Below are 18,810 nucleotides of genomic sequence, written 5' to 3'. Positions count from 1 at the left end.
TTTGTTTCTTTTCTTTTGCAAGTTTCCTAGCCAGGCTTCCACTTGGAACCAGGCTGAAAAGCTTGTGAAGTCAAGTGAAAATAGGAATTAGAAGCATATAGACCAAATTTGGCCCCTAGGAAGTAGCAAAACTTGGAATGTGTCTTCCATGGAAGCAGCCTTCTGCTCACTGTGGGTGAAGGTGGCAGTGCGTAGTGCAGTGTTCAGCACAGAATTAGAGATTTTCAGAAGCAATTACTGAATAAGCAGACTTGCTCTGAGAAAGTGGTAAGCGGCTGCCTTTTAACAAGCAAGCTTTCTTTGGAAATGTTGCAGGCCGGTTACTCCAAAAAGGCTCAAAAGGAGTCACTTTTTGAGATTTTTCTAGATGACGTGGAGAATAGGATGAAGTGTGCATGCAAGTCACTGTGCATGACTGTAAAAGGACAAAGGAAAAGGGGATTAGAAAACAGAATGGAAGAATACATTAGAAACAGTGCTAGTGAATTGAAGCATCTCTGAGGGATATAATGACAAATTCAATTATAATTCAGTTAGGAAAATGCCATTGTCTAAAATAACTTGATTATATTCCATATTTATTTTGCATCAGTAGCTTCTGCATCTAATTTTCTCAGCTTACAGGTAAAATCAAGACATTTTCCTGATGGCTACGGACCACCCATGTGTCAAAAAAAATCAAAAATAATGTTTTTAAGCTAAGCTCATGAAGGTTTAATAATCAGACATACTTTAGAAGTGCTATCATTGAAGGAAGAAGCAAGTTGGCAAGTAGTTCAGTTCTTTGCAATTATAATGGTCCACCAAGATACTTTAGAAAAAATCCACTTCTCTGGCTTTATATATACTTGAAGGTTATCTATAATTGTAGTAGAGTGTCTCATGAGCATTTCAGATGCCACTTTGACAAACCATAAACTGAAATATGAGCATCTGCACTCTAAGTAGGACTAATAGATCACCTTACAGGTACAGAAGCAGCCAATCTGAATAAATGACTAATTTATAGAGGTGTAATTAAAAATATATGTATATATATTTAGTGTAGTTTTCTTTGATTTCTCTTCTTGCAGAAGTAGGAAGACTTCTTAAATAGCCTTCTTGAAGAGGGTAATATTCAGTTGTTAAGCTTGCAGCTAGCTTGATTCTTCAAGCAGAATGTTTCTGTACAGTTTTTCATACTGTCAGAAGTGTTATGTGGTAGGTGGTTTTATGTAAGCTACTTTCTTACCTTACTATCTGCTGTACAGTGATCTTGAGTAAGTTAAATATACCTGTTGTTTTTTTTTCCATTTTATGATGCATACTTTTAACTGTATTATTTGAGCATGTGTTACTAGTGCTTAGAATTTATTGCAGTTTTCATAATGTCCTCTAAGTAAGCTTTGATGTTGATGCTTAGGCATTGAGAATAACATCCAAGACAAATAATGTTGCTCCAGTATATTATCAAAATGAAATACATTAATTTTTGTCATTTGTATGTATCTGAATCTTATCCAGAAGTGAATTAGATACTTCCAAAGTACACAAATTCGAATGGCAAACTCAACACAGCTGTCTCAGGACTAATACAAGTAACAAAAAGTCTCTATTGGTAGACTGTACATGAATATTTTCATGAAAAACTGATTTTAGTAATAGTCCATTGTATGAGACTGTATTCAGTCTCTGGGTCAGATAATTTTGCTGTTTTTTGCCTAAGGTGAAGGGAGCAGAAGGGAATTGCTAAAACTGTGCAAACCAGCATGAGTAGCTGAAGAAAGAATCCTTTCTGGGAGAATAAAAACCTAGGTAATTTAAAGACTACTAGTAAGGTACATGAAGTTAGAAATGTTTTAACAGATACCATGAATCATTCATCCCATTAGACAGGAGTAAAAGTGGTGTAACTCAGGCACTTTAAATGAATTTGCATGTTTAGTTCTCAAGACTTTGTACACTACAAATTTAAGCATATATTTTAATTGCTTCCATGCAAAAGGGTGTTGACTTGAGGGCTTGCTTTAATAGCGCAGAGCTGTACGTGTTCCTTTAATAATGCTACAGAGACAGGTTCTCTTTTTTTTTTTTTTTTTTTTTTTTAAGTAATGAATATAATACTGCTTGTGCTGAAAAAGTTTCTCAGAGTAGTAGGAAATTAATGAAGTAGTAAAAAAAAAGATATTTGATTACTGTTTTTGTTGCAAATGAAGTGACCTAAATGCTCTATAATATATGTGGTTAACCTTCTTTAAAAATTAAAAGGGATCCATGTGATTGATTTAACAACAGAATGGAATTTTTGGAAAATGTATCTCCCTTCGTATCCCCTGTGAAAAAAGGCTGAGGCTTAATTAGCTTGGAGAAGAGAAGTCTCCCAGGAGACCTCATTTCTGGCCTTCCAGTACATGAAGGGAGCATACAAAAAGGAGGGAGAACAGCTGTTCATGAGGGTGGATAGTGATAGGACAAGGGGGAATGGTTTTAAGGACGGGAGGTTTAGGTTAGATATTAGGAGGAAGTTTTTCACACGGAAGGTGGTGATACATTGGAAAAGGTTTGCCTGTGGAGGCTGTGGATGCCCCATCCTTGGAGGCATTCAAGGCCAGGCTGGATGTGGCTCTGGGCAGCCTGGTCTGCTGGTTGGTGACCCTGCATATAGCAGGGGGTTGAAACTGGATGATCATTGTGGTCCTTTTCAACCCAGGCCTTTCTGTGATTCAGTGTTGGTGTTAAAACATGATTGGTGTAAATAGTGGTGTTACTCTCACTGAAAAAAGTTCCTGTAGCATTTTTGCAAAAAACCCCTCCATCCTTAGATTAAAAACCTACAGTCAGCAGTCCCTCTCTGTTCATGCCAGTTGAATATTGAAAAATGAAGTAGAGGTATCTAAATCGAATTTAAGAATGATAGCCGTACAGTTGTGGAGAGAGTCGCTACTGTACAACTTGTACTCTGTCAAGGTAATTCAATTATGGATGGTTATAGTTGAGGGTAATTTGTTAATGTGTTCCTTGCAAGGGGAGAGTAATTCTAACAAAGCACTGACGATTTTATAAATTTTTACAAAGATGCTGTAAAAGGAAAGGGATTTTCTCAGAGTCTTATGATATGCATAAAACATTGAATATATTACATTTCTGTGTGTTGGGAAATAAGTTTTTATGAAATGTCATGGTATCTTAGTCTTTCAGATTATAATGACTGTAATATTCCTTTTAAATTTCCCCTTTTTAAAACTAGTAATGATCAAAGTTTGGATTAATATTAATTTTCTTTTGCACTTGGTAGTTTTCAGAAATGAGACTTGAGAAGAGCCAGAGGTGAATCAGCCTGTCTTTTGCCTTTTTGGTCAGGGCACTCTTTTGAAGAGCAGGTTCAGAGAGAGCAGTGGTAGCTGAGATTAGAGGCCAGCAGAGGCACAGAGCTATGGGTTATGTTGCTCACTCTTCTGTTTTTGGGGGTTTTTTTTGGTTCTGTTACGCTTTCCGGGTCTTAGAGGCCAAGTATTTCTTAGAATTGCAGTGAAACAGTCCCCACTGCTCATGGTGAAGGCCTGAGGCAGCATCTACAAGGAGCCGCATGAGGAGTCCTAGTGATGAGGCCACAGCCTTCACCCAGAGAGATGTGTTCTTCCTGCCTTCTGTGCCTTTTGCTGGGGCTTGTATTCTCCCTAGTACGACAGTGGCATTTCCCAAAGTTCAGTGTGAGCTGTGTGGAAAGAGCACAAGCCAGTAAGCTTAATACTGGGAACACTGATGTTTTATCATTTATTTTGAGGAGCACTGTGGTTTGTCACACTTTTATGCATGATAGACCCTTTTAAAGAAGTATTTATAAAGTCTCTTCTGTCAGGAGAGGGCAAGTGGGAGATTCCAGATAATTGGAAGGGTGAAGTAAAGAAACAAATTTTGAATGTCATCTGAACATCATCTCAGTCCTTGAAGTTCAAATGGGAAAAGATATGATTCTTCTTCTCAGTACCTTCCTGTAACCAGTGCATTATGGAAGAAAGCACATGACGCATGACATTTAGTAGTGATTTTTCTTGAGAGGGACCTTTAGGTTTTGAAGCTAAGTAGTTTGTGCATGGTTTAGCACAATATAAAAAAGTCCAATAACTGAAATGAGGCATAAAGCCTCATTTTATCTTCATCTTCACTATGTGTATTTCAACACAACCTTCATAACGATGTTATTTTGAACTTCTGTTGCCCATACAATCAAATATTTCACTATTCTTTGAAAGCATTAAAGAATGATCATTGGTTTTAAAATCACACTTTCATTTTTTACCTACTGTTATTTGCAGTAATCTAGAAGATAAGCAGTAGTGTAAGCAACTGGGTCAGGAAAACAGCACCTGTTTTGTTCATTTCCCATCAGTACCTTACACAGTTGGTTTTACTGAGTTCTTATTCCAGTGAGCATAATTGAGATGGCACAAAATGAATTGAGACTGAGGGAGAATTAGATGAAAAAGGGTTATACTCTTAAGTGGATATATGGATGCATATGAAGCAGCTTTACAAAAAGAAAAGAAAAAGAAGAAAGAAAAAAGATAAATATTGAGTTTTTAACTTGTATTTTCTCTATAAGGTAAATATTTACTGCTGATTCTATCTTAAAGGTGAGGAATGAGGGAGGAAAATTAAGCCCAGATCTCATAAGTGACGTATAGAGATAATACAGCTGAATCATGGATTGAGGAAGGCATAGAAGTTAACCTCATAACTGACTTCAGGGTTTTTGATTTACCATCAATAGCAGAGAAGGCACTGTAAGCACAGTTGTGTTTATGATTACGCTTGTAGCATAATTAAATTCATTGGGTGTTTCTGAGTGTATTATGATTTTGACTTGACTGAATCTTTTCTTGAAAGGGTGCAAATCTCTACAGGTATTCCTGTTTTCGAGTATTTTTTCTCAATACGTTTTATATCACACAGTTTTCAAACTTACTGCTTTTAATTTTTTGTTCTTTATTTTGTATTTTATAGTGAGGTTTCAGAGCTGTGATGAAAACCGAAAAATATACTTTGGAAGCAGTGAGCCAGAAGATTTCAGAGTAGGTGAAGACGGTGTAGTATATGCAGAGAGAAGCTTTCAACTATCAGCAGAGCCCACAGAGTTTGTAGTGTCTGCTCAAGACAAGGAAACTCAGGAAGAATGGCAAATGAAGGTGAAGCTAACCCCTGAACCAGCATTCACAGGGGTCTCAGAAAAGGTAAAACAAAAACTATAAGATGTTGTATGTATAAGTAGCTCTCCCGAAACAAGCTTAAAAATAGGTCTTTGATTCTGGTTGTCATGCACGTCTCCATGAGGTATTTTACTAAATGGGCAAATACTGCATTAATAATTGTAAAGCTGGAGCCTTAAAAGAGCTGCTCTGTTGTTATTCTGTAGCTTTGCTAAGGCATGGAAAAGGCATGTCTGTTTAAATATGTAGGATTCATTTATGTTTGAGCACTTTGTTTGTATAGTTTGAGATTTATACCTGAACTTAAGTCGGACATGGTCATTTCTTTATTTTAAATTGCTTTGAAAGTATTGCAGTATTTATTCAAGCAGTTAAATATAACCACAAAATAAACAAATCTGTGCTAGTATGCATCAGTCAAGTTTATTAGATGGGAGCTGTAGTTTTGCAGTGGTAGTAGGAAAGCATTTCTGGCAGGGAATATTGGCTTTGTCTTGTCCCTTCATAATCAAATTGGAAGCTGTAAATTATTCATGATGCCAACTGTACTTGGTAAGGAAGATAGTCTCCCTCTGCTGGAAGCTGCCATAGGATAAATCATGTACTGTACTGTAACAGAAATCACACCTACCTATATATAAATAAACATATTTACTTTAGGAAACCAGTATTAGGTCTTCTCTGTTTGCCTGTGTTATTACTTGCTGCTTGGTGTTTCTTCTCTGATTAATTTACAAATAAGGAACAAAATTTATTCCTGGATTAGTGTATCTGTTACGGATATACATTAAAGATTTATGCATAATTTCAGAATGGATGGTGTGATTATGCAAGATATTTTTGCTGATAACAGGTGAAAAAAGCTCTCTAACTTTCAGGGTGTTTGTTTTGTTTTGTTTTGTTTTTTGTCTGTTTGCAGATTGCTTTTAAACCTCTTAAGGCACGTTTTTAAACAAGGAAGTATTGTTGTTTTGTCCAAAAAAGTCTGTGGAAGGGCATATGCTTAGATATGCAACAGCATGCCCTGTTCCTTCCACAGATGCAGTTCAGGCATCCCTAACATTAGTAGAATATAGAGTAGTGGAATCTGGCCTTCAGTTGGGCATCTGTTTTTAGTCTGTGACACATTTGATTAGATTAATGACTAAGGGAATGGATAGGGAGAGGAGGGAGATTTTTCTCTTAAAAGATTTTGAAAATGTTTTTGTCTCACTGTCTCACCCCTTAGCAAGCTAGCATGGCTATGTGTGTGCTGGCGTCCAAAGGCTGAAATGTCTGCAGCTATAGAAGGGAATAGGAAAAGAATGTTGACACCCAGCAGAGATTAATGCCCAACGTGTAAAGTGGGTCATCTACAGCATCCATCATGGCTGACATAGGTTTAAAATAATTACAGCATTAATTCGATGGGATTTAATAGGGTCATAAATATTTGAGACATTCCTTACCAGTATGTATTAAACTTCTCTTGAAACTCAAATTATATTTTAGAACACCCAGATCTAAATTTAATGTACAGTAACACATTACCTGGACTGAAGTTCCAGCTAATGGGAAATACATAAAGGCATACTATTAAATTCTGCAAAATATTAAATACTTTCCTGAAAGCAGAGGATAGTTTACACAGTAGTGCCATGTTATAAATGGCTTCTGATTTCATTTCTCCTCTGACATGAATAAGGAGGAAAGAAAGGGAGTTTTTCTCAAACAGTTGTAAATAACATTTGGCTGTTTTTGTACTCATCTGTTAATGTAAATAACACAGTGGAGAGACAGCTTTTCAGTCAATTATGTAATTGTATCTAAAGTATTCTATAACATCTCCTAACATGTGCGTAATTTTATCATGTACCTGGGAAAGGACCAAAAGAAAATTGAAGACATCGTATTTCCATGGCAACAATATAAGGACAGCAGCCATCTGAAGAGACAGAAGAGAGACTGGGTTATCCCTCCAATCAACCTACCAGAAAATTCCAGAGGACCTTTTCCTCAAGAATTAGTTAGGGTAAGGAAGTTAATAGAAATATGATTTCAATGTCCCTTAAAGTGTTTTCAGGGAGACTTCATGTGAACGATGTTTTGTTTACGATCCAAATGTCCATTGAAGTCTTTTGGGCTGATTGCTATTTATTCCTATATTATTGATTTATTTTTAAGTTGTCCCCATGCTCCTGTACTGGAATAAAATGATTTTATTTCTGGTGGTAAGTACTGTGACAACTTCCTCCATGTTAAGGAGGATCTCTGCAGGTTCAGAATGCTCCAGTTAATCTGCAGAGTTCTCCACTGGGAGATGTACAGGAGGAGGAGTGTACCAGGAGGAAGGAGGAAGAAGGAGGTGATAGGGTGAAGAATGCTGGTTCCTTTGCAGGACTCTGCATCACAGTGCCAAGAGTCCAGTGCAGGAGACCTTCCATCCATGATCACGATTGTTACAAGAAGTAATCAGAGATAGTTTTATGTTCCTGGAATTTTATTAACTCGCTTTATGACAAGTGAAAGAGTGTGACTGAAAACCTCGGTCTTTATACTAACTATCTCAGCAGCAGTTACACCTATCAGTTGTTTGTAGCTAATGTAAACATTATCTTTTTGACACACAGATTAGGTCTGATCGTGATAAAAGCCTTTCGCTACGGTACAGTGTGACTGGCCCAGGAGCTGACCAACCTCCAACAGGAATCTTCATCATCAACCCCATCTCAGGACAGCTGTCTGTGACAAAGCCTTTAGATCGGGAGCAGATTGCTTCTTTTCATGTAAGAGTTTAATTTACCATAAATCAGATTATCAAATTGAAGATTAACATCTGCTTCAAACATGACTTGAGCAGCCGGCATTTAGTTTTCTATGAGATATGATTTGAAGAGTCTGTAGCAGATTTATATTTATTGTACTTACTGAGGCTAACTCTTACTATGCCTAAGCAGCTTAAATGCATTAACAGACATAAACAGTGATTAAATGTATTTATACAAAGTAATTTTAAAAGATTGAAATATGGATACTGTAGTTTATATTTCAAATGCAGGCCATTGATCACAGTCTCCACTATTGCATATTTTTCAAAAGTTTACTTTTAATTCAGCGACTTAAATTAAAACAAGACTGCTATTAGAAATGCAGCAGCTGTGATTTGAGAAATGGATGGGAACAATAACCTACCAATTTTCATTTTCGGGGCAAATCTAAGCATTTTAATGGAATTGTAATCAGTCTGCCAGCTTATGAAAATGATATTCTTTGCTCTAAAGAAATTGACAGAGTAGACTGTTGGTTCCAGTTTTAGTCCAAAAGAAGGCTTTGAAGGAAGGAAGGAGACCAAACTTTAGCATAGAATTTTCACTGCTGTTGAAAGACCCGGTTGAAATTTTTACTACACACAGCTCTTAGAGAGAGTTTCCAGTGTGCTGTTGATTAAAACACTCCTTGTCTGTCTCTCTTGGAATCTATTTGAGTGCTACTCCTGAATGGAGGACATAGCAGATGGCAGTTGTGTGTGAAACCTGGCTCTTGCAAGGGTAAATGGTTCCAGCATCTATGAGATTTTACTGAAAATTTGGCAATTTAAGATTTATTGACATAAGAATTTACATCTATATGAGCCATTTCCAGCGTAGTGGGTTAATCATGGCTGCTTGCTCTTTTCTAGTAGGTTTGCAGACAGTAGATAGATACCTAATCGGCTTTAGCAAGATGGGAGGTTTTTTTGCATAGCAATTGTCAGGTTATGGCCTAGATACATAGATTTATATTTTCAAAAACTACTGTGTTCCCCCATTTTTTTTTCTGTCCAATTTAAGTTTATTTAGGTAAGGTTGACTATCAAAGGTAGTTAGCCTTTTTTGACAACCAGGACATTAAATGTAACACTTTCAGTTTCAAAGATATTTGGTCTGTAAACTTCAGTTTAATTTTAGCCTGGCATTTTATTGTGTTTGCTGACATGATTTATCACAAACTTTGCCTTGGTTACCTTTATCATGTAACACGAATATATTCTCTATGCTTTTTCTATGCATTCATGTCTATTCACTATCCATAATATCAGCTAAGAGTGTTTGAAAGTGATGCCAGCATTTATTCCCTTTGAATTGTTAATGAGGTCTATCTTTTTAAAATTTTCATCCCTTTAATATAAATATGCATGCTTTTAGAGGCTGATTTTTAATGATCATTATTTAAAAGAGAATCATATTTGACAGCTGGCATTGCTATTAATCAAAATTATATGATTCAAAAGAATTTTCAACAAATCAAAGTAGTATATAACTTCTAAATAGTTCAGATACCAGTTATCAGCTTGAAAACTTAAAAAAAATCGTGAGGGGGAGCAGTGGAAGCTGACAGACTGCGCTGATCTAAATGTGTCTGGCCTGAATCATTGTGTCACCATTATTAGTATCTACTCGTGACTCTGTTTTGTTTTGCAAATTCTAATATTTTATGATAATTTTTGTAGCTGAGAGCACATGCAGTGGATGTAAATGGAAACCAGGTGGAAAATCCTATTGATATTGTGATTAACGTCATTGATATGAATGATAACAGACCTGAGTTCTTGCATCAGGTTTGGAATGGGACAGTCCCTGAAGGATCAAAGCCGGGTAAGATATGGGCTTCCGCAGAGAGGAGGTGGGGGAAGGAGAAGGTTACACAGTTACATTTTGAAAAGATGATAAAGGGTGTATCTTCATACCTTCTAACATTTTCAAAGGTGTCTTATAAATGTAATGAGTGAAATCTCAGGTACCGTCTTACTCTTTCACTTTATTTTTAACTCTTTTTAGCATGTCGAAGAAGGTAGACTGTTGCATAAACTAAAACAGAGGAGGATTTAAGATTATGATTAAGTTCCTGTTTTTGAAAATCCTATTTCAAATGTCACAGTTCTTCCAGTTATGTTCATAGTAGCAATTGCTGCTCATTTACTTGACAACTGAGGATATAAGAGATGTCTCACACACCAGCAGATTCAGTTCCAGCTCTGATTCTCAGAGGCTCAGAAACTGGGATTTGAAATCAAACATTTGCATTTGAATTCTTGAGAAAACTCTAAATGTTGTTCACATCTCATTAAAATTCTAATCAGCTCGTGTTTACATTTGCACTATGGCTGAAATGACTTCCTTAATTTGTCCATAGTGCAAAATGAGATTTTTAAAAAGGCTAGCAAAAGAAATAGATTTTCTCACTTTGCAGTGTTGACTTGGCACTGGGATGGAAAGAATGTACATCTCAAAGACCTTTGAAAAAGTATTACTTACATTCATTTTCAATCACTATTATTATGCACACCAATTCTGAAAATCAAGTATATTTTCTTTGGCCCAATTAATTATATTTTTATCTAAACATTGGGAAACTGTGTTGTTACAGAAATGTTATTTATGGCAGAACTGTAAGATTTCACTGTTTATGGAGCTTCTTCAATTCTAAGCAAACCTGATATTTTATAAACAAAAAGTATTTTTATCTCCTGTTATGTATTTTAATTACACTGTTGGTGAATCTTGGGTTTAATCAGTTTGTTTGAATAAGAGATGGAATGTGTAGAGTTTACCAAAAGAAATATATACTTTGACCGTTGCTTGTAAGTAATCTTGGGTAATTTGAGTAAACTGTTTATATAACATCAATTATTTATCCTGCTGCTAGGAACCTATGTGATGACTGTTACTGCCATCGATGCTGATGATCCCAATGCACAGAATGGGATGCTGAGATACAGAATCTTGTCACAGGCACCAAGCAGTCCCTCTCCCAACATGTTTACAATCAACAATGAGACTGGTGATATTATTACCGTAGCAGCTGGACTTGACAGAGAGGTATGGCAGATCTTGATATTGTAGAGTGGTTGTGTCGAGTGTTGTGAAAATGCACAATTTTTGTGAGTAATTGCAAGTATTTCACCTCCTTTCCCACTCTTTCTTCCTTTCATCATTCTGTTGATGCTAGTCGTTATTCCAGGCCTAGAGTATACAAAGCTAAAAAAGAGAACATGACTACGTGGATGGAAACTAACCACAGACAATTTGTGTGTGATTTTAAGGAATGGGTATGCTCTTAATCAGGATGATGCAGACAAGGCTTCAGGTGCTCAGCTTGGGTGCTGAAATGGAAGACTTTCTTCAGCTCCAGCCCTCTCCTCTTGCTGAGTTCTGTAAGCAGAGAGTAGATGGAAAATAGAATTGGCTTTGTGTTTTATTAATCTTGGAAGCTCAGGAGAGGAGCTTCTGTCCTCCCTGTTCTTCTTCCTAGCTCTTCACAGGGAGGTGGTAAATATTTTAAATCTTCTAGATGCTGTGTTGCTAAATTGCAGTAATGCCCTGATCTGAACTTTGCTGATTGAAATAAACCAGGAAAAGCATGACTGATTGTAAAGTTTGAATTGTACATGTCTCTAAGAAATAAAGAAGTCTGTTGTGGAAACTGTATAAAGATAGGTCTTAAAAATCTGATCACACATTTGAAAACTTAAGAAAAAAATTCCGTCAGTAGCTACCTGCCACGTCCTAGACAAATGCCGTTCTGTCCAGACAGTTCTTTACTGAGCCCTCCTCTGGAGAGAGAGGGTGCCAAGTCCTTTGCTCTGGTTTGCCAAGCTGTGAGGTGAAAATACTTCCCTCTTCACTTCAGATGTGTTACGTGGGCTAACTACATTTTTGAACTACATCAGACTTCTTAAGAAACGACAATAATTTCATAAAGAAACTATAAAATCTGAGCAAATTTTAACTGAATGCATCTTGTTCTCAGTTTTGTTTTTACTAACCTCTTTTTAGCATATTGAATCTGAAAATTTTTTTTGTAATTAAATGTGAAGGTCAGCTTTTAGCTGTTTGCTTATAGTTATTCAAAATGGAGAACAAAGGGTGCTCTTGATTGGATATTAATATTTTACTGCACTTGGCAGTTTTAAAGTGGCCATCAGAAGCTTTGAAAAGCTAGACAGACAAACAGATATTGTGGTTAGTTTTTTAAAGAAAGTTTTATTAATATTTCTTCTGTTAAAATTGGTTTTTGTGAGACTGGCATTAAGGAAAGGAAAACCCTGAACCTTATAATATCGCAGTGCTGAAAGAATGATGGGTGGCTCTGCTCTTGTTTTTAAAATCCCTTGGTCATCTTTGACAGGTAAACTTTTTTCCTTTTGGCAGATAAACACATAGAGATAACTCAGAGTTATATTGCTTAGTGACTAGCTTTAGTGTGATTTAACTCGGAAGAAACCAGCAGTCTTTGCAGTTTTGATGCTCATATTAACTTTGGAAGAAGACTTGTCATTTGCCATCAGTTTTCCCAGAGGATCACTGTACTGATACCCAAATGCGTATTTATAAACATTTATTGCACACGCTGAATATTAATGATTAATTTTAAAGCATTGAAATATTAAATTAGACTAATATGAGATAAATTGGTTTCCTTCCCAAGCTATTGCTTTGCTTCCTTCATTTCCTGAGTTTCGTGAGAGTCAATTTAATTAAAACAACCAGGATTCTCAAAAGCCAGATCTGAGTCAAGCAGGGCTTCTGACAGTGCTCTGGGGAATGCTATATTGTACTTGGACTTCCCTGCAGAGGTGGTATCCATGAGCCTCCTCTGGGCTACCACAGTCTTCTCTTTTGTTTACATCTTGACACCCTTCGTGAAATTCTGATTGGGCTCACTAAATACTGAGTACAGTTTTAAACTATTACGTGAGTGTAAGTGTTTAAGGCATTAAAAAAAAAAAAAAAAGTGATCCCCCTGATAGCATTCCTAATAGAATAGTTCAGTTGAAAGGGACCTTGAAAGATCATGTAGTCCAACTGTCTGAACTCTCCAGATTTAACAAAAGTTGCAGCATATTAACTCTGAATAATCTGCTGGGGCGTTTTAGTTTAAATACAGACAATGCATTGTCCACATGAACGTGCACAGGAAGGGAGAATTGCTTAAGTATTCAGCTAAAGGCAGAAGGAATCTTTCACTTGTTTCCCTGAAGATGCTCTTTCATGAGTTCCAGCTGTTCTCATTTCTTCCACTGCTGCTGTGGAAGAATCTGCTTCAGCATTAAAACATCTGCCTTTCTGCTTCTGGAGGTACAGAAGTCAGGCAGGATACTTAAATTTACACACAGGCATTCCTGTCTCACGTGAGGTTAATTCAGTGAAGTGCTCTTTTTTATTTGACCTGTGTTGAAGTGGAAAGATTTGACCTGATGAGGTCTGTGTTCTTTCTTGAAGCTGCCAGCTCGTTTTCAGATGTGTTGCTGCAAAGTTTCTGTGCAGGCTGCTGACACATGCTCAACGGCTTACTCCTGGCTGCTTCTCAACTCTCAGTAAAACGAGGAGAGCAACCTCCCCTATTTTCCCCATGCCTGTAAAAGTTGTGCGCATGCTGATTTTCCTGAAGCTTCATTCCCCAGCAGTTGATGTCATGTGTCTGAGTGCTGGAATGGGGTGGGAGAAGGACAGACAGGAAAAGAACTCGCATAACTGCTGACTTTTGGGGCATTTTGAGAATTTCCCATGCACTTCTTTTGTTGGAATTAAATAAGAAGATTGTGCGAAAGTTGAGTCTCTGTGTAATAATAATGGAGTTTCCTTAATGAAATTTGCTGCTTGGGATCAATGTGCTAAGACCCAGATGAATCAGAAGCACCTGCTGTTTCAATAACTCAGAATCATCTGGCTGCAAGATTTACTTCAATACTGCTCTAGATTTTATTGCTTCACTATAAGTAAAGTATATTTTTTCCTGGATGAAAGCACCGAAAGTATTTCTTTGATTCCCTTCTGACTGTTTCTCGTGTTGGTGTCGTAAATGAAACCTTTAGGATGTTTATTTAAGGCTTACGAAGGTCACTTTGCAAGTGTGTTTTCCAGAGCAGAATGTGTATACATACGTGTGTGTTATTGAATGTATATATTACATTTCTCTATCAATAAGATTAGTATTGTTTTTGTTTAAAAAAGACCCATGGAATGCTTATGCAATAATAGACAGTGTCTTGTAGGAGTTCCTTTGTGAAAGAGGACATGAGCATAAATTATCTTCAATGTCAGATAAAGATGAATACATTTGTTTTAAAACTTTATATTCAGTAGCTTGTATTTGCAGAACAGAAGTGTGCATATCCTTTGCATCTCTCATCAATAGCACTGCGTTGCAAAAAAAAGAAAAAGATATCATCAGTGTCATTGTCCTTACTCATTTTTGTGTCACTAATTCTATTTCCTAAGCTATTTACATGAGAAATAATCTGTCACAAAGCTCAGTTTTTAAGTAACAGGAGAAATTATGTTACCGAGTGGAAAATTAGGCTTTTTTAAAGTATTTTCATTTTGCTACAAAGATTTTGGCTGTGTTGGCAAACTGTTCATGAAATTGATATTTCAAAGTAACAGTAACTCCTTATGTTGGAGTTTTCTTTTTGAAAGAATTGAATTTATGATGATAGCACCTTGCTCGCTCTCTCTGAACTAAATTTGAAACTGAAAAGCAATAAAGTATACACAGTGTTTTCATTTCATGGTAGAAACTATGGATGAGTTAAAAGTAACTTCCAAGCAGCGTTGTGTCAGAGTTTCTAATTTTATTTCTTTATTCTTATTTTTAACTACAACTGTGTCAGCTGCGTGTTACAAAGCCAACCAGTCAGAGGCCAGCTCCCAGCAGGGCATTTCTTTTACAGAGAAAAGAAGCTGTGCTTGGGAACACTGGCCTCCCTCCAGGCCTGCCGAAGAGCGTGGCTCCCTGGCTCACAGAGCCCGAGTAACACCATGCGAGGGAGGAGGCAGCAGCCATCTTCTCCCGAGTGTTTAACATTTATGGAAGTAGTTTGCTGGGTAGCTCCCTCCCCCTTCTTCCTGCTGCCCCCACTGGTCTCAGTAAGCCCTGACACCATTTGTTTCCATAGCAATGGGAAGAAGTTGCAGCTATACTTGTATACTTAGGCCTGACCGTTATGGTGCTTTGGCCAACGGATGTACCTTGGCTCAGTCCTCTCAAATGCTTTTGAGGGCTGCACTGTGTTATAGTGTAAACTGCACACTGCTGTTTCTTTTTGTTTTTTTCTTCTGATTTAAAAAAAAGCGTTTCTAAACCTATAAAAAGTGATAATAGCTTTAGCTGCCTAAAGTATTTTCAGTTTTGAAAATAGGAAGTAGGCAGCCTGTGGTTATATTAGTGGTATTTGGAAAGTTAAGCGGTGGTTCAACAGAGTTGAATGCAACCTGGTGCATTATTTCTGTGATACAAACTTTGCTTCTGTCATTTCAAATGATGCTAACTAGAATAAACAGTACGATGAGCTCAATACTTAGCGACGTGTAATTTTGGAAACACCTGCTGTCCTACAGTAATGTTAGTTTTGTCTAAAACTTATGTTGATGTCATTTTATGTTTTAGAAAGTACAACAGTATACATTAATAATTCAAGCTACGGACATGGAAGGAAACCCAACATATGGTCTTTCAAACACGGCAACTGCTGTCATCACTGTGACAGATGTCAATGACAATCCTCCAGAGTTCACTGCTATGACTGTAAGTACAGGGGTAGGACTAATGGAAGCATGTGCATATTTATAACTGTTCCCCACTTTTCTCATCATGCTTGCAGATGGTAAATGTTTATTACTTACTGAATAGCTTATCAGCAGGTAGGACTTAAATACATGCAGGATATAATATATACCTTAGATATGGTATTCTCCTTAGACCCAAAGCAAAAGTTGATTAGGGAATCGAACTGTCCGTTTTCTGGTTGGCCTCAGGTGAGCTTTGTTAGGTAAGTTGTCAGGGCTCCAATGATGTGAGAGATGCTCCAGTACCAAATGGAGTGGATACTGTGGACTACAGTACAACTCCTGCATGCGTTTGCAAGTATGGTGACAGTCTTTGTTCTTTTTGCAGTTCTATGGTGAAGTACCAGAAAACAGAGTGGATGTCATAGTAGCTAACCTAACAGTAACAGATAAAGATCAGCCACACACGCCTGCGTGGAATGCGAGGTACCAAATGACGGGGGGAGACCCGACAGGCCAATTTACTATCCTGACCGATCCAAATAGCAATGATGGGTTGGTAACTGTTGTCAAGGTAAGAGATGCCTGCAATTCAGTGAATTAAAGAGAGATGGAATAAGTGGGAGAACACTGAGAATAAATATGAACTCCTGAGGCCAGCACAAGTCTTGAAAGTAAAATGAATATGCACTGTCTGTCTTGTGGAAGTAAGCCGTTCATCTTCTGGAATGTTTTCTTGCTTATGCTCTAAGTAGTATTCTAAGTGATCAATTGTAAAAGGCAGGTAAGATAGTTGAAAATGACAGATTTTGAAGCTTTATTTACCAAAATATAGGAATTAGTCTGGGAAAAAGTGTTTGCTTAGCATTCATTGCTAGTCTCATGGAACAGCTTCCTACCTCTTGGCATCCATTAGTGGTAATGCTTGTTGTTTGCTGATATTATGTCAACACGTTCCTGTTAAGGAACAGGTACAGTTTAAACAGTCAAGTCACAACGAGAGAGGAAAAAGTGATGGGTGGGAGGCTACTTCTGCAAGAGACTTATAAAGACTGGCTATTTTTAAAACCTCATTTAAATACCTTTTATGGAATAATCTGTCTATCTTCATTCCATAGCCAACACTGCTCTATGTTGAGCGTTGACTTACTTCAAGTGATAATAACAGTGTGATTCTATAATTAAGCCTGACAAGCAGTAGCCACCTTTCCTTATGACTCTCTGATAAGCGTAACATCTCTGGGCTGGCCTGTTCTGCTTTTGGCCCATACACTTATAAAGTCAAGTGTAAGATGCCAGTGTTCCCATTTGGAAATTAAAACATTAATTTTCTTTTGTAATTCTTTTTCCTTTTCAAATCATCTCAGTATCTAGGTGAGAAAACGATATCACTCTGGCTGTACAAAACTCCACACTAGGGTGGTGTTTTATTTTGTGGTTTTTTTTTTTTTATAACTCTCTCTTTTCGATAACTGTACTTCCCCAGAGGTACCAATTGTTATATTACAGTCTTCAAGCAAGTATTACATGTCTGTGCTTTGTAATTAGACATATGCGTATCTTTTTCAGATCTAGGAATAGCATAAAACTAGAAACATCTGGAAAAGTGAATCTGAAAAATTACTTAGATTAAACCAAAGTAACAAAAGAGAAGCAGCCTGGAGCATGCAAGTCTCTAATGTGTTTGACATAGCTTTGCTCACTGGGAATTTGTTAAAATAAATTTCTGTCCCCTCTATTGCTAGTGTCTCAGTGCTTTGCTGTGTCTGACCTGGTTTAACAACAAAATAGCAGCATGTGGGAGCTTCATTTGGAAAAAGAACTTGTTCCTACAAATGAAAGGGAATGATGGGTCTGTTCAGAAGGGGGTCAAATGTATCATCTGAAATCAGAAGCTCTTAAACAGCATAGAAAAATCAGCTTACACTGGTGAATTGCAGTTCTGCACTCTGACCAGCAGCACTTCTGTAAGCACCCAGGCACAGGGCTGTTTGCAGTGCAGTGATCTGGTCTGTCAACTTGCAATGAAGATTGGGTTGTCTCTTGATTGACTTCACGCTGTCAGGTGCCAGTTGCCTTAGTAAGTCTAGAGTTGGTGCAGGCAGGTCAGTGCGTAGCACTAGTGAGAATCAGGTCTTAAGAAATGCCTCAGCCATGTGCAGCACAACGAAGGAACTCTAGCTTCAGACTATCTCTATTCCTCCTTAAAGTGGACTCCTGGCTCAGTGAGGAAGTCCCCAGACTGTAGGGTATCTGAACTCTGAAAATGGGAGTAGTAGGGATATCAGCAGTGGGGTTAGCTGGGATTACAGTCTTTCTAGTAAAATACAAGGACATAGGAATCCATGCTCCAGGGGGCTAGGTATGGTTGTGATCTTGTTTATAGGACACTTGCCTTCTGTGTTATGACAGTGAAAGTCTCTCCACTGGAGAGCTCCTCTCAGGGCACATCTGCTTAAATGAGTGCCACAAGCTGGGACTCCCTATGTCATCTTCTGATGAAACTATTTGTTTCTTCAGTTGTAAGTAATGGAAGTACTCAAGCAACTTAAATCCAAGAAATGCCAAGGTTTCAAGCTGTTCTAGCCATACAAGTGCTACTGCTGATGAGCAAAACCCCAACCCAGCTATGTGTTGAGGTATTACATTGGTTGTATTCCTTTTCAGCTCTTTTCTCATTTTTCAGAAAACCAGCAGAAGTATTGCTTTGAAAATGTGCTTTAAAGTAAAATTTTTTTTCATGTCCAACACTGTTGTGAGTAAATGTTAACATTTCCCACTCTTTTCTTTTCCCAGCCCATTGACTTTGAGACCAACAGGATGTTTGTACTTACTGTAGCTGCGGAAAATCAAGTGCCTTTGGCTAAGGGGATTCAGCATCCTCCTCAGTCAACAGCAACGGTGTCCATTACAGTCATTGATGTGAATGAGAGTCCATATTTTGTTCCAAACCCCAAGCTTGTACGTCAAGAAGAAGGGCTACTTGCTGGTAGCATGTTGACAACTTTCACTGCTCGGGACCCAGATCGTTACATGCAGCAAACCTCCCTAAGGTCTTATAAACATTTTACAGTTACTTAACAAATACAACGCGATAT

The 18,810-nt window shown here is 37.5% G+C and overlaps 1 protein-coding gene across 2 annotated transcripts in view; it reads left to right on the top strand.

Annotated features, from left to right (window-relative positions):
• CDH2 (cadherin 2) overlaps positions 1-18,810 on the top strand; it is a 113,244-nt gene that overhangs the window by 69,705 nt on the left and 24,729 nt on the right. For both annotated transcript variants that reach the window (XM_042868989.1, XM_042868990.1), the window contains exons 3-10: positions 4,984-5,210; positions 7,051-7,197; positions 7,796-7,951; positions 9,655-9,799; positions 10,851-11,023; positions 15,594-15,731; positions 16,101-16,286; positions 18,509-18,765. In XM_042868989.1, the coding sequence (XP_042724923.1) occupies positions 4,984-5,210; positions 7,051-7,197; positions 7,796-7,951; positions 9,655-9,799; positions 10,851-11,023; positions 15,594-15,731; positions 16,101-16,286; positions 18,509-18,765 (1,429 nt within the window). The remainder of the gene's footprint in view (positions 1-4,983; positions 5,211-7,050; positions 7,198-7,795; positions 7,952-9,654; positions 9,800-10,850; positions 11,024-15,593; positions 15,732-16,100; positions 16,287-18,508; positions 18,766-18,810) is intronic.

Source organism: Lagopus leucura, unplaced genomic scaffold (assembly GCF_019238085.1).
Source record: "Lagopus leucura isolate 7727_CA_CO unplaced genomic scaffold, USGS_WTPT01 Super-Scaffold_100002, whole genome shotgun sequence".
Lineage (NCBI taxonomy): Eukaryota > Metazoa > Chordata > Aves > Galliformes > Phasianidae > Lagopus > Lagopus leucura.
The sequence above is the reverse complement of the archived record's forward strand: the minus strand, read 5'-3'. Positions and strand labels throughout refer to the sequence as shown.